Genomic DNA, 16,013 nt, shown 5'->3' with positions numbered 1-16,013 from the left:
ACAAACAATTATGACTTATGGAAAACGAGCATTCCTGTGTGTATGCTGATATGAAAAGTATTTTAGTATATTGGGACTAGACGATCTGTAAAGTTTTCAAATGAGCACATTATCTATTCCCACGCACACAATTGGGATAATATTTTGACTGTCATGTACTAGGCAACATGGTTGTTACTATTGTACTGTAAGGTGGAACGCACCTCGGGGACAGATATTCAGACTCTCAAATTTCTACAATTTTTTTCTGATCAACCACTTGTTGGGGCTCATTTTAAAGCTCTTAAAGGAAGAAAATCTTTCACCATCTTAGTTTTTCGAAAATACAATATTTAATTTTTACCCCATAGAGTTAAAATAGGAATGGCGACCATTTTGAATTTCAAGCATTGGTAAATCTTGGGTTATTTGTTTCGCTTGTTCCAAAATTTGCACAGTGAACCCCGATTTTTATTCTTGATTTTGAAAGAGAATGGAAGATTCCTTGAGGAGAGTTTATAAGCAAAAGTTTAACTCTGAGTCTTTCACTTTCAAGGCGCATACTACCTTAAATGTACACACTGAGTGGGATTATTCACACTGTGACATGCTGAATTTCAAATGAATATCACATTTGTACCTAGTGATTTCATCCACAGTAATGTCATCATTGCCAAGGCATGTACATACAGTACAGGGGTGCTGTATTCTGACACTGTACAGTGTTGTACAATACAGGGGTGCTGTATTCTGACACTGTACAGTGTGTACAATAAAGGGGTCCTGTATTCTGATACCTCAGTGTGTACATGCAATACAGGGGTGCGGTATTCGTACACTGTACGGTGTGTAAAGTACAGGGGTGCTGTATTCTGACACTGTACAGTGTGTACAATACAGGGGTGCTGTATTCTGACTCTGTACAGTGTGTACAATACAGGGGTGCTGTATTCTGACACTATACAGTGTGTACAATACAGGGGTGCGGTATTCTGACACTATACAGTGTGTACAATACAGGGGTGCGGTATTCTGACACTATACAGTGTGTACAATACAGGGGTGCGGTATTCTGACACTATACAGTGTGTACAATACAGGGGTGCGGTATTCTGACACTATACTGTGTGTACAATACAGGGGTGCGGTATTCGTACACTGTACGGTGTGTACAGTACAGGGGTGCTGTATTCTGACACTGTACAGTGTGTACAATACAGGGGTGCGGTATTCTGACACTGTACAGTGTGTACAATACAGGGGTGCGGTATTCGTACACTGTACAGTGTGTACAATACAGGGGTGCTGTATTCTGACACTGTACAGTGTGTACAATACAGGGGTGCGGTATTCTGACACTATACAGTGTGTACAATACAGGGGTGCGGTATTCGTACACTGTACGGTGTGTACAGTACAGGGGTGCTGTATTCTGACACTATACAGTGTGTACAATACAGGGGTCCTGTATTCTGACACTATACAGTGTGTACAATACAGGGGTGCGGTATTCGTACACTGTATGGTGTGTACAGTACAGGGGTGCTGTATTCTGACACTATACAGTGTGTACAATATAGGGGTGCGGTATTCGTACACTGTACGGTGTGTACAGTACAGGGGTGCTGTATTCTGACACTGTACAGTGTGTACAATACAGGGGTGCTGTATTCTGATACTGTTTAGTGTGTACTGTACAGTGGTATGTCCTAATACACAGAGACAGATTAAATCAAATCCATTTCAGTCACATAACCAGTCTAGATCTTTTCATATTGTATTATGTATCTTGATGATTACAAAATCAACCATGCAATTTTAACCTTTTTATTTTAGCAGTAGAAAAGTACAATGGGTGCAAGATCTAGATACAAAATTATTTGCTTCAATCATTAAATAATTGTACAGATATGTGCAATATGTTCAAATTAACTTTCACAACGGCTTGAATGTCACAACAGCCATGCACAGAACATGCATTCATATTCATTGTTGGTTGAAGAACACAATCTATGAGATGTTCAATACTAATTGTTGCTTGATCAGACCTTTACATAATTTTGTTCTGAAATTTGTCAATTGTAGTAAAATACTTCAAAAGCAGCAGGCTTCATATACACATTTTGAAGACACATTTTAAGAAATGAAAGTTGACACATCACTGTAGCAGTAGCATTACCTTATTATGCATACATTTGAATAACAATAAATTTTTCTTTCAAAACACAATAATGAAATACTTGCTACGGTAAGTTTTACTTTTGAGAATTCGTTCGGTGGTATGTCATGCTACAAATACAATACTAATTTTTTTCTCTCTGTTTTGAAAATACTCATTGTTTTGGTGAATTAAATTTGTTGTAAAAAGAAATGTTAGTTCTCAATTTTATTTTTCAATATCCCAGCTTGGTATAGATCCAAGCTTGGTATAGACTTGGTAAAGAACATTATGTTGTAAATTTGCTAAATAAATTGAGCAATTTTAGTGTCAAAACATTTAATGAAGGTCACTCAGTTTAACAATGAATCTTATTTGGCATTATATCATTAAAAATGAAATATTGGTATCACTGATAGTTTAATCACAGTTTGAAATTACAGGGTCCTGGACTCCATACACTGAAAGTCATTTAAAATTCAAGGACTTTCTGAAGTCCACAATACCATTTTCCACATACCATTCTGCTATATATAATTTTTATGATATCATGCCCTGTATATTTGTGATTTTCATAAATCATGGGTGTCTTATCAATTTTCAAGAAATTTCTAAGACTGAGTTTCATTTACTTGGCTGGTCCCCGCCTCAGTGACAAGCACAAAGAGGCAGGTAATGGGAAACGCGCCATATATCGAATTACGAAGTCTGATTGGTTGAACCATGGGGCGCTGTCATTGGCTGTTCAGTTTTACTATGAAGTATTAAAAGCTAAAATTATCACAGTTTCATGATGTGAACATGTCTAGAATTTAACCAAGGATTCAATAACTATACTTGAAAGTAAAGTGAAATATTGGCAGCTACCAGACTAGACTAAAAAGCATGCGACAAAAAAGGATGCACAACTTCAGGGAGACCAAAAACTAGCACATTTCAAAATAACAGTTTGCCTGTATCTGCATCTTACTACATGCTGCTTGTCTGGTCACGTGAGACACAGTGATCAGCGAATTTCATTTACAAGGACTTTTCAAGGACTTTCTAAAAAGCATTAAAATTCAAGGCCCTTCTGAGAGTAAATGGACCTTGAATTATTACATTCAGTCTTCCATCAAAATATTTGTTCCAGTATCTCTACCAGTACAAGTCATGAATTCAGTCTGAAAGTATCATGCATATCATATCCTTCAATCAAAAACTTATTATTTCTGCAACATGGTAGACACCAATGACTTATTAGCTGAATACATACACTGGCTGAGTTTTCTATTTAAAAAATCAAAATTACTTAAAATATATGTACTATAAATATCAACCACACAACCCTTCCACAGAAGAGAATAAACATTTACATCAAAGGTTTATCTTAACACTAAGAATAAATAAATAAAAAAACAAAATAAATAGTATTGTATAATAAATAGCAGTTTTTCCTATGACAGTAATTCCTCGCTGTAAAGCAACGATTCTCAGTCTCTGGTAGTTAGTAGTTGTTTATGTTGACTGTTTATATGATTTTAGTCCTTGGTTCTCTTTTGAAAGTTGTACACAGTTAGCATCGTTGTAAACCAAGCGCCTCTTTACGGCAACTGCTTAGCACTACCCGTTGTGTAGGTCAGCAGAGCAGAAATTATGCTCTGGCTCGCGAGAATGCACAGTTAGTTGATTGCTCACAGATAAAGCTAGTAAAAAACCCGCCCCAAGAAGTTAACTAGCAGCTACAAAAAATAACTTATCTATATTACATTTCTTGACAGTTAACATCATTTGTTTTGCCATCTAAAACTCTTCCTTGTCTAAAAGTTTGAACATCAAAATTTGCAAAAAAATGTTCCTGCATGATAAAGAAGACACAAAATCCAGGGACTGATTCACAAAATTTAAAAACACTGGGTTACAAGCCAGAAGTGGTGAGACCAAAATAACTGTACCACAATATAACACATGGTTTGTGGCTATACTGTCCTGACAGTGAAATATTACTGACTGTAGGAAATACATACACATATGGGTGACACATTGACTGTAGGATGTACCGGTACATACATGTATGGGTGACACATTGACTGTAGGATGTACCAGTACATACTTGTATTGGTAACAGACTGACATAAACAAGGACTTGTCATCCTTATCCATACAGGGAAAACTGATGAATTTAGAAAAGATAGATTTTTTATAAAGTGGAAGACAATGACAGGAAGATGTGGACTCTGATGTATACGTAAATATTTTGTTTAAGACAGAAAGAAAGTAGTAAACTTGCAGTGTATGCCATGATAAACCTTAATATGTAGCTTCATGTGTTAACCAAACACACTGAGTTGAATATCTTCTGATTTTTACAAGACACATTTTACATTCAAATTGATACATCAAGCTAAGCTAGAAGACTGCTGGATACAATCTCTGATGGATGACATAACTGGCATATCTTGATTAACGCTTTCACCACAATGGTTTGGCCCAAAGCTATTGTAATCTTGGTGATTGTGGACCTGTTTACAAGTAATTGGGGTGAACAGTGAAATGTGAACAAGCTAAAATGCAAGTGTTCTAATGCACTTTGAAGGAATTATTTCTTTGCAAACGATAAGATTAAAAGAAACATTGTTTTACAAAATCACAAATTCATACCAGGATTAATTGTAACACTGGCATGAGTGATGACTAAGCCTTGTTTTAATTCTTGTAACCTTAAACACAATTTTGCTACCTAAGTGAGTCATAAAAGTCTCAGGCACAGTCAACTATATTTTCAATATGGCAGATTCTACAGGTAAAACACATAAGCTGAAGCGAAAGTAAAGCTTTATAGGTTATACAGGAATTAAATGCCAGAAATGTGTAAAAAGATGAAAAGATAAATTAGTTTAGCTAGTTTCATGAACAAACAACATTTTTGCTGTGACAGCCATAACATTTGTGTTGAAGTATTTATCAGATCACTATTTCAAACTCTTACTGTGGTGAAAAGTCAACTTTTTACCCACAATGCATTTCAATATCATGTACTTTGCCACAGGAAAAAAGCTATTTAAGGTAGCGAGAGTCAGACTGATGTAGTATGCACATCTGAATTCAACCACACACCATACCAACCACTACTCGATACATTTTCGATTTGATTTGATTTGATAACTTGTCTGTTCAATGCCCATCAACAGTCTGAATGGTGGATGTTCATTTTTACAAAATACAAAATATCACTATCATGTCAGGACACCCTTTGATTGGCTGAACTTTAAACAAACTGTAAGATCAGAGTATTCACATGTATGATCAGCCGATGAATCAAACTTACTGGACTCCGTCCAATAAAAACAAACAAAACAATGGGTTCCAAGTCTACAATCAAAACATGTGCAACTTCATGTAAATATTTCCTTTGAACCTTTGCATAATGACCAACTCTTCATTGTATCTTTAATAAACACTTTATAGATAATTACCAACTGTTCATTACATCTTGATGCAGTCAGAGATAACAATTTACGATCAGATTTTCATTAATCAAATTCAGAGTTCCACTGTAGTCTCCCTCACTCATTTGATAGCTTTAACACTTGTGCAGTTGGTGCAGTAGTATTTCCTCTACACTAGATGCTTTGATTTCTGTTTGAAATGATCACGGGAATGTGAAAATACAGAATTGTGGAAAGATAGGTCAGATATGTAACAGAGTAAACCTCACCACTGTGAGTCAGGTTTTGTCACATAAATGAATGGCTAGGGACCTTCACTTTTTGAAGTCTCATGGTTGCTATGGGACAACATTTACTAACTTACAATTGTCACATTAATGAATTGCTAGGGACCTTCAATGTTTGCGCTCTCATTAAATGGTTGCTATGGGACAACATTTACTAGCTTACAATCTGTAGCCACGGTCCCTCTATCACCCCCCTGATAGAGGGACCCCGTGCTGTAGCAAATATCCATTGGCAGTAGAGGGAGCCATCTGAGGGAAGTCTTTGAGGACGACTTTTGCAAGTTTCAGAGAAAACAAAGAGACAAATTTTCTTGACTGTGGCAATACTTACATGAAGTACACAAGTGTTTTTAATTAGCAGACCAGGAAAGCCACAATTTGTGATTTGTCTGCAATATTTACACTTCTAATGTACTAACATTCAATCCCTCACTTCCAGTTCCTAAATCAAAGGAAGGTGTTCTCTTCCTCTCTTTTTCTTCATCCTTGAATGGATTGTATCTAAAGTCTCTCTCCTCTGTATCATCGTCATGGTAATCTGCATCGTTGAAAACCTGTCTGGCATCTTTAGCTGTTGCTTCATCATGAGTTGTTGCTGTGGTTTCATCATGAACTTCATCAAAACGATCATAGTCATGACTTGGAGTACCCTGATCATTAGAACCCCTGGCTTTACATGTGTGTATACCATAGAGCAGTGCACTGACTACCAACATAATTCCTACAAAAAAAACGAAGAAAACTTAAGAAGACTTAATCTTGATATGCATGTGGATGCACAATTCACTGACGGATGGATGCATTTGTAGACAAGGTTCAAGTTGAATAAAGTCACTGCTTCAAGCAGTCTGGTAATCATGTGTGTTTTTGTGATCCTTTATTTCAACATAACATATACACCATTTGTATCAGTCTTACCCAGCATGCAGTGCAACAGAAGAGAATTGTAATGATATCAACCTCCATGACAACAACATGTACAGTTGGCCCTTTAAATGCACATATTTATGCAATAAACCACAATCAGCAATGGTATATCATGAGATTTTGACCAGTTCACGACATATTTGCAGGAGCAATACTGAGTGCATATATGGAGTGAACTGGACAAAATCGACATTTCTCAAATCGAGTAGTACCAGGTATACCCATTGCGAACGTGGTTTATTGCTACTACAATAAAACCTGTTAGAACCAAACCCTTCAGGGACTGAGAAAATTGTTGGGTTTGGAGAGAGGTTTGGTTTACAGAGGTCCTTTTAACATAGAGTTCTATTGAAATGGGACTTGGAAAAGGGTTCAGTTTAGACAGGGTTCAGTTTAGACAGGGTTTGGTTTAGACAGGTTTTATTGTATATCATAATATTAGATAAAAATTCTAGCATGAAATGTTGAAAAGGAAATTTTTCTCTAGCTGAGAGCTTGTGCCTGTTCCAACCATGCTATAGTGCAAATATAGCATGGTTATTTTCATGTCTCGACCAATGAGATCATAGTATTTGTGCCATCAATATACTGGTATGATATGGTATGATAAAACATAGCGTTTTGTTATGAATTTTCAAGGAAAGAGATATACAATTGTTTGTATTTGGAATATTGGTGATGACTGGAAATGACTTTGTGTAATATACAGAGAATGGTACATGTACATATGGACTGACCATACAGTGCGTTTCATCTGGAGACCGCAACTCAGCGTATGAGACGCACACATTTCACGTACAAAACAAACGATAAGCTTGGGTATCACGACGCATTTGAAAGTCACCGACTCATTGATTAATTACAGTAAACCAGCATGGGGCAGCTGCTCTGCCTAGACTGAGAGATACACTTTATCTACAATGTGTGGCTTTTTAGTTAGTTTCTGTTGAGAATACCTTCACCTCTTGAACTCTTAGCTGAAATTGTTAAAAAACAGTTACATTGTAGATCAAGTCTAGCTAACTGTTTATCTCCAAGTCCAGACAGCAACTGCCCCATGCTGGTTTACTGTAATTAATCTATGAGTCAGTGGCTTTGAAATGTGTCGTGATACCCAAGCTAATCGTGTGTTTTGTACGTGAGATGTCTTCATCTCATACGCTGAGTTGCGGTTGTCTTCGTCTCATACGCTGAGTTGCGGTACCTAGATGAAACACACTGGATAATTACAAATGTATCATTGCTAACGTCGGACAGATCACTTAAATTTCTTCCAAATTTGAACCCTTGATTACGTGAAAACAACAGATGAACAGAATACCTCTCTAGAATACATTGCTAAACCAGTAAAGTCAAAATTGTAGGTCACGATGATATGAAACAGATAGATACTAATCTGTGCTTGCATTGTGTACAAAATGCAAGCTGATATGTGTATTCTATCCCAGACACAATACTTACACGGACAATCTTGTACACACAGAGAGGTCACACACACTTGTTGTGTAGTGAATATTTCAAAGGCCAGTAATTGTACCTTTTGATGATTTTTTCCACAGTTTGCGTTTTAAATGTCAACTTCAGTTTGTTATTCTACTCCCCAAAGCATGTTGAGGTATATGATAATCACCTTATCAAATCAGCCCATATATGTTGAGGTATATGATATTCACCTTATCAACTCTGCCCATATATGATATTCACCTGATCAACTCAGCCCATATATGTTGAGGTATATGATATTCACCTTATCAACTCAGCCCATATATGTTGAGGTATATGATATTCACCTTATCAACTCAGCCCATGTATGTTGAGGTATATGATATTCACCTTATCAACTCAGCCCATGTATGTTGAGGTATATGATAATCACCTTATCAAATCAGCCCATATATGTTGAGGTATATGATATTCACCTTATCAACTCTGCCCATATATGATATTCACCTGATCAACTCAGCCCATATATGTTGAGGTATATGATATTCACCTTATCAACTCAGCCCATATATGTTGAGGTATATGATATTCACCTTATCAACTCAGCCCATGTATGTTGAGGTATATGATATTCACCTTATCAACTCAGCCCATATATGTTGAGGTATATGATATTCACCTTATCAACTCAGCCCATGTATGTTGAGGTATATGATATTCACCTTATCAACTCAGTCCATATATGTTGAGGTATATGATATTCACCTTATCAACTCAGCCCATATATGTTGAGGTATATGATATTCACCTTATCAACTCAGCCCATGTATGTTGAGGTATATGATATTCACCTTATCAACTCAGCCATGTATGTTGAGGTATATGATATTCACCTTATCAACTCAGTCCATATATGTTGAGGTATATGATATTCACCTGATCAACTCAGCCCATATATGTTGAGGTATATGATATTCACCTTATCAACTCAGCCCATGTATGTTGAGGTATATGATATTCACCTTATCAACTCAGCCATGTATGTTGAGGTATATGATATTCACCTTATCACTCAGCCCATGTATGTTGAGGTATATGATATTCACCTTATCAACTCAGCCAATATATGTTGAGGTATATGATATTCACCTTATCAAATCAGCCCATATATGTTGAGGTATATGATATTCACCTTATCAACTCAGCCCATGTATGTTGAGGTATATGATAATCACCTTATCAAATCAGCCCATATATGTTGAGGTATATGATATTCACCTTATCAACTCTGCCCATATATGATATTCACCTGATCAACTCAGCCATGTATGTTGAGATATATGATATTCACCTTATCAACTCAGCCCATATATGTTGAGGTATATGATATTCACCTTATCAACTCAGCCTATGTATGTTGAGGTATATGATATTCACCTTATCAACTCAGTCCATATATGTTGAGGTATATGATATTCACCTTATCAAGTCAGCCCATGTATGTTGAGGTATATGATATTCACCTTATCAACTCAGCCCATATATGTTGAGGTATATGATATTCACCTTATCAACTCAGCCCATATATGTTGAGGTATATGATATTCACCTTATCAACTCAGCCCATGTATGTTGAGGTATATGATATTCACCTTATCAACTCAGCCCATGTATGTTGAGGTATATGATATTCACCTTATCAACTCAGCCAATATATGTTGAGGTATATGATATTCACCTTATCAACTCAGCCTATGTATGTTGAGGTATATGATATTCACCTTATCAACTCAGCCCATATATGTTGAGGTATATGATATTCACCTTATCAACTCAGCCCATATATGTGTAGACTGCATTGTTATTGGTGACAAGTGAATTCTTGAGTGAAATACAATTTACAGAGAACACCACATTAACCCGTCAAGCCATTTAGCAAAATGCCTAGTGAGACAGGGAGTCATTTGGCCAGATAACAAATAAATTGGCGATCAACTTCACTGGTTGGGTACGGCAATTGCAAACACTAAAATCAGCGGGTAATCTCAATCGGTGTCAATTGTGAATTATTCTTCATTCGATTCAGTTTATTTTCTAAGATACACCATGAGAGAAATGGTTTGTACCACTGTGCTATGTTTACCCGGCCCGTAGTATCAGTATCAATTTTATGGCCAGAGTTGGGCTTCCTGCTGACTTTTGCATTACAGTCGCTGTACCAGACCACTGAAGTTGCACACATTTCACATACAAAAATTGCCCCCAAAATAAAAATTGCCAGTTTCAACATACCTTCAATACATTATATTGAGATTAATCTTAGATACCTGTATACCAAATATCAAAGCTATCAAATCCGTAGTTTTTGGATAAAAATTTTTTTATCAAAAATTGGGAAAATTGCATAAAAATTACAAATATGACAATATCAATACAATTTGTACAAGCATGACTGAGGTCATCCTGAGGAACATGAATATTAAGTTTAATAGCAATCAGACGAGTGATTTCAGAGAACAAGATTTTTTGACTAAAAACGGAAAAATACCCTAAAAATACAAACATGCAAATTTCATCCAAATTTTTGCACACATAATTTAGAATACCTAAAGAAATCTGCATACCAAGTTTCAACCAAATCTGACTAATGCTTACTGAGTTTTAGCCATTTGCAGGATTTTTCCTTTTTTCCCCCTCATTTGCATATTTTTGGCACTGACATGTTCATTTGAACAAATTCACATCTCCTGCCCTAGGTGCACCTGTACACCAAATACTAAGACAGTAGGTGCTACGGTTTAGGAGTTTTTGATGTGGACGGACATACATACATACATACATACATACATACATACGTACATACATACATACATACAGACGACATTTTTCCACCTTATACGAATACCTCCCATTTGCATATATACATATGCATATATATGGGCGCTAAAAATGCATTCTACATATACAGACACCATGTTGGCTTGCTAAATAGTAGGTGTTAAATATGCTTTGGGGAGTAGAACAAGAACTTGTGATTGAACTAGTACAAAAATACCGTATTACGGTCGTGTCAAAATAATGAAAAGTTATTGCTACTGGCCTTTTATAATGACAGACTTCATAAAACATTAAAACTAACTTCTTACTTTACCGTATAATCAAACAGAGGGAGTCTGGGATAGACTGTATTTTTGACTAAGATATTTCAACGTGATGGCTGTCGTCTTATTTTACATACCTAATAAGCAGTTACCATAGCAATAGGGGTAGTTGCACATGTGAAGATATATTATGGGATACATTTACATTTCAATGGCAGACCATTGTGAAGTTAACGCAACCACATACACAGAGTGTCGCCGTACAGCATGGATAAAAAAAGAAAAATAAAAGATAGCAAGTCATCGAGCAAAACTGGCAGCTGGAAAGATGATAAGGTATCAAATATTATTCATAAAGTGGAAAATGGAGAGAATTTACCAAGTGTTTGAAGAAGACCAAATAGCTTTCTACTGATATGAAAAACTTTTCAAAGTCTATTAAATATTGTCTACATGCATATGATTATTTAGAAACATTCCTTCAGATAATTTAGAAATAACAGCCAAGAAAATAATGTACTACAGAAATACTTAAACTATATCAATTGTTTTGTTCAGATATGTGAATATTCATATTTTTCTTTTCTGACTTCTTGTTGTTCTGGCGTAGTTTCTTCTTTATGGAAAGTTTTGGCAGAGTAGACCAGCCCCAATAAAACCAGCAAAGCACCTTGAATTCAAAACATCAATCAAGAGTTATAATGTCATCTTAGTTGATACTAGAACCTAGGACTCGTTGAGTGATGTTACAATGGAATCATAGCAAATGAATAAACAGAGATACATAATGCAGAATGAAAGGGTTAGATATCATAGAGATGGTTGGTTTAGACTGTCGGTAAGTTTGTCTCTACAGGTCAATGGGAATAGATTGGAATTTCTCAGTCAGTGAATGAAAAGTTGGTCTTCATGGCATTCGGCCGATTCACTGCTTGTAACTGAGTGATTCAATAGTAATATCTTGGAATGTATCTGTCAATGAATTGTCAGATAACACTGAATTTAACCTGTTCACCCCAATTCCCTGTAGACAGGTCCACACTCACCATTGAGTTTGGGCCATACCATGGTGGTGAAAGGGTTAATTCAACAAATTCTCAGGAAAGAATGCGCTTGAGTTACAAATATGGTAATTATCATAGCACCTGATGTGAATTCTACTTAAAGCATGATGGGTAATTTACATGTGTACACTGCATTGTTATTGTTGACAAGTGAATTCTGGTCTGGACTAGAATTCACATGTAAGCAACAACAGTGCATTTAACATGTAGAGACAATGTGTAGACAATGGGTGTTTTTACATGTTTTGAGAAATAGAACAAGACGTTGTAGATAACATTAAAAAGTAAATTGTGAAAAAAAATCATTAAAATGTACAGCTTCTTCCACTTTGAAAGTTTTGATGATAATATTTTCTTAACAAATTGACAGTTTTACACTAATCATGCTGATAATAATCCATCATAGCAACATAATTCTAAATATCAAGCTATGCATACTGAGTAACATTATTTTGCTGGTACGTATTGTATACCATTTACAATCATACATGTACTGTATTTCATTTATTTTAGGAATACCGGTATACCAGGGGTACACTGTAAATTCTTCTGATAACAGGTAGAACAATCACATTCTGACTAACAGTATTAATATTCCCGAGTAAGATTTGAATTCAACTTCAACAAACTGAACTTTGATTATCAAACTCGGTTTCAACTATCAAACAAATTTTACAAATTTTGGTAACCATTTAATAAGTAACCTAGAATTAAGCAACTGCCCCATGCAACAAATGAGAATAAAAGTTTTCTGTAGAATTGTTTCCTGAGGCTTAAAGTGTCTAATCAGCATGCAGACACTTGCCAATGACATCCAATCAGCATGCAGACACCTCCCAATGACAACCAATCAGCATGCAGACACTTTCCAATGATAACCAATCAGTATCAGGACACTTCCCAATGACAACCAATCAGCATGCAGACACTTCCCGATGACAACCAATCAGCATGCAGACACTTCCCAATGACAACCAATCAGCATGCAGACACTTCCCAATGACAACAAAATAGAATCAGACACAGCCTTGTATAACCTGTTTGCCAATTATTCCCTCTAAACAAGTCAATTATCACTATCGATAATGATGGTATTTGGCTAAACTATGGTGGTTAAAGGACTACCGGTACATTATGTGTGAAGTCATACAGTACCGTACTAAGCATTCAAAGAATCAAAGACATGCAACATTGAGTTAGATGCTAGAATTATCAAATCGGATGATGTTATGTTAACATTTGTTGTTTCCATAGCAACCAAACAGAAGATCTGCCTGGTTAATGACCAGGAAAGGAAAAACAAACATTTGACATCAACCCAAACAGACACATGTGTGACATCAATCCATGTGGATACATGTGTGATGTAACAATCAAGTATGTCTTGAATATGGCACTACCGAACCAATTTTTCAGCATGTATGGTATAGCAGTATGACTATAAGTGAGTTCAGAGTGGCAAGTGACCTACCTGAAATAACAGCTTGCCATACAGTCGTTGGATTGAGAAAACAAACAATGGACAGAAGAGCATACAAAATACTTCTCTTCCAATTATCAATCCAGGTAATTAAACTCCAACATTTGAAAATACAAGATTCCTCTCTGTCAAAATAATAGTAATTTTTGTGACTGTCATTATTTGTACTGCAGTAGAATATCTCAGTAAAAACTCTGAACACACAAATGTATGAGTATGCTGTAATAATATGTTACGTCTAGATATGGACTCCTAACTCCGCAAGAAGTGTGTGAACTGTTTGGTCCAATACCCAAATCACTAAGGGGTGGACCCATTGATATCCGGGGGGGGGGGGGGGGGGGGGGGGGGCTTGGAAGATTGGTGGAGAGCCATTATTTTTTTTCTCACCTGCTTCACCATGAATTATTTTTTTTCTACAGGGCATATGCTGGCAACTTTTTTTTTCACTTTCCTTCTTCAAGATATATTCTTTTTTACTAAATTTCGGTGCAATGTTTGTTTGCTTGGTTTTTCACACCCAGTAACAAGATGCTGTTCTATCGCACACAGACTATATTCAAGAAACTAAATAAAGATATGTAAGTACATGTACATTTTTGATTCACTTTACAAAAATATCAGTTTATAGATCTTATTTATACCATGGGTAACACACTGAAAATACAGATCAAACAACCTGATTACTGAGTTCTACATTAAGCATTAACAAACTTACAGTGAAAACTTTTCTGAGAACATCACTGGTGTCATCAGAAGAGATGATGGTATCCTACATGAGTCATTCCACAGTAAAGTGTAACCACTTTGTGACAATAAGGTCAAATATTAAATTTATTAATCTGAATCTAAAAGTTGAGTGGGTGGACAGTACTACAGGTGTGTCATCCAAAAATAAATATTTTTTAAGATAAATAATTTCTTTGTTTAAGGAGGAGGGCAAATTGTCGCGGCAACAGTAACGCGTGTAACATGGACAGACATGACATTGTATTGTATTTGGTCACATGTATGCCATTGTCATCCCTGTGCCAAGTTTGAAAGAAACCCATTAGTCTACAAGAACTAGAAACACACTTCAGAAGATATTTTAATCTTAAATATTATCAGAAGAGGAGGAAATCTGATGCAATGTTATGGCAACTAGCAACGTATGTAACATGGACAGACACTGGATTGGCTTTATACACAAGTTGTGTGTGTTCCAATCCGAATAAATGTACTTGATTGATTTATATATGTATACATCATGACGAAGTTAAATACCTCAGAATTATGAAGTGAATTGTTATAAATTGGCTCTGTGGATAACCATATAGAAAACGGAGGGAAGACCCCTGTATTGTCTATGGGATAACGTATGTAACATTGGACAGACATCATCAGTTCTGTCCAATATTTTCATAAACGATATGGGCATCTGAGGTGCATCAATAGTTGTAAAGAAAGCTTTCAGTAACTTTCTGATACAGATAGAATTGTCACACTAAAAAACAAATTAACATTATTCTATCCAGTATTTAATTAAACTACAATTACTTCCACACGTGTAACACCGGTAACACGTGTAACAAAGAGGACAGACATCCTGCCATTCAGGTGCTCTCAGTAATGGTGGCCATTGGTTTATATTCAATTGCGCCATAAAACATGAAATTTAGGGCACCCTCAAATGACAACATTTCTGCAATGTATACCAAAAGAATTTTTTTTTAAATCTTGATTTTGGAAATGAGGTAACGAGAGTAACATGTGGACAGACGCCTTCCAGAAATATTTTTAACTGCAAGAGAACCCAAGCTTCAATAAAGACAGAATAAAGAATGCTACATAGTGGAAGATTTCATTGTTAGTCAAATGTATGAGTGGTTTGTTGCAGCTTACAGCCTTCACTATATTTATTGTTCTCATATTATCAATTTGCATAGAGTTGGACAGACATAGTTACACGCGTTGCCAATATTTTTTGGCACAATATTTGGCCCTTTCCCTAGTGTTTTTTTTCCAAGAATAAATTTAGTTCGTAATTGCTTATAATACATTACTACATTGCATTTGAAATCAATTCAAATAGTATCAATATTGTAAATATCCCTTCATAATGTAACAGGGGTACAAAATGTCACAAAATGGTGAGCAAATAGAG

At 35.9% G+C, this 16,013-nt stretch overlaps 1 protein-coding gene across 1 annotated transcript in view; it reads right to left on the bottom strand.

The window, feature by feature from the left end:
* Positions 1 to 1,792: 1,792 nt before the first annotated feature.
* Positions 1,793 to 16,013, bottom strand: part of LOC139123150 (transmembrane protein 72-like) — a 28,077-nt gene continuing 13,856 nt past the window's right edge. Inside the window, exons 4-5 of the mRNA XM_070689203.1 lie at positions 13,859 to 13,992; positions 1,793 to 6,573 (exon numbers count right to left, since the gene is read on the bottom strand). Coding sequence (XP_070545304.1) covers positions 6,251 to 6,573; positions 13,859 to 13,992 — 457 coding nt within the window. The 3' untranslated portion in view covers positions 1,793 to 6,250. The remainder of the gene's footprint in view (positions 6,574 to 13,858; positions 13,993 to 16,013) is intronic.

This window comes from Ptychodera flava, chromosome 22, assembly GCF_041260155.1.
Source record: "Ptychodera flava strain L36383 chromosome 22, AS_Pfla_20210202, whole genome shotgun sequence".
In the NCBI taxonomy this organism is placed as follows: domain Eukaryota; kingdom Metazoa; phylum Hemichordata; class Enteropneusta; family Ptychoderidae; genus Ptychodera; species Ptychodera flava.
This window is presented reverse-complemented; position numbering and strand designations above follow the sequence as displayed.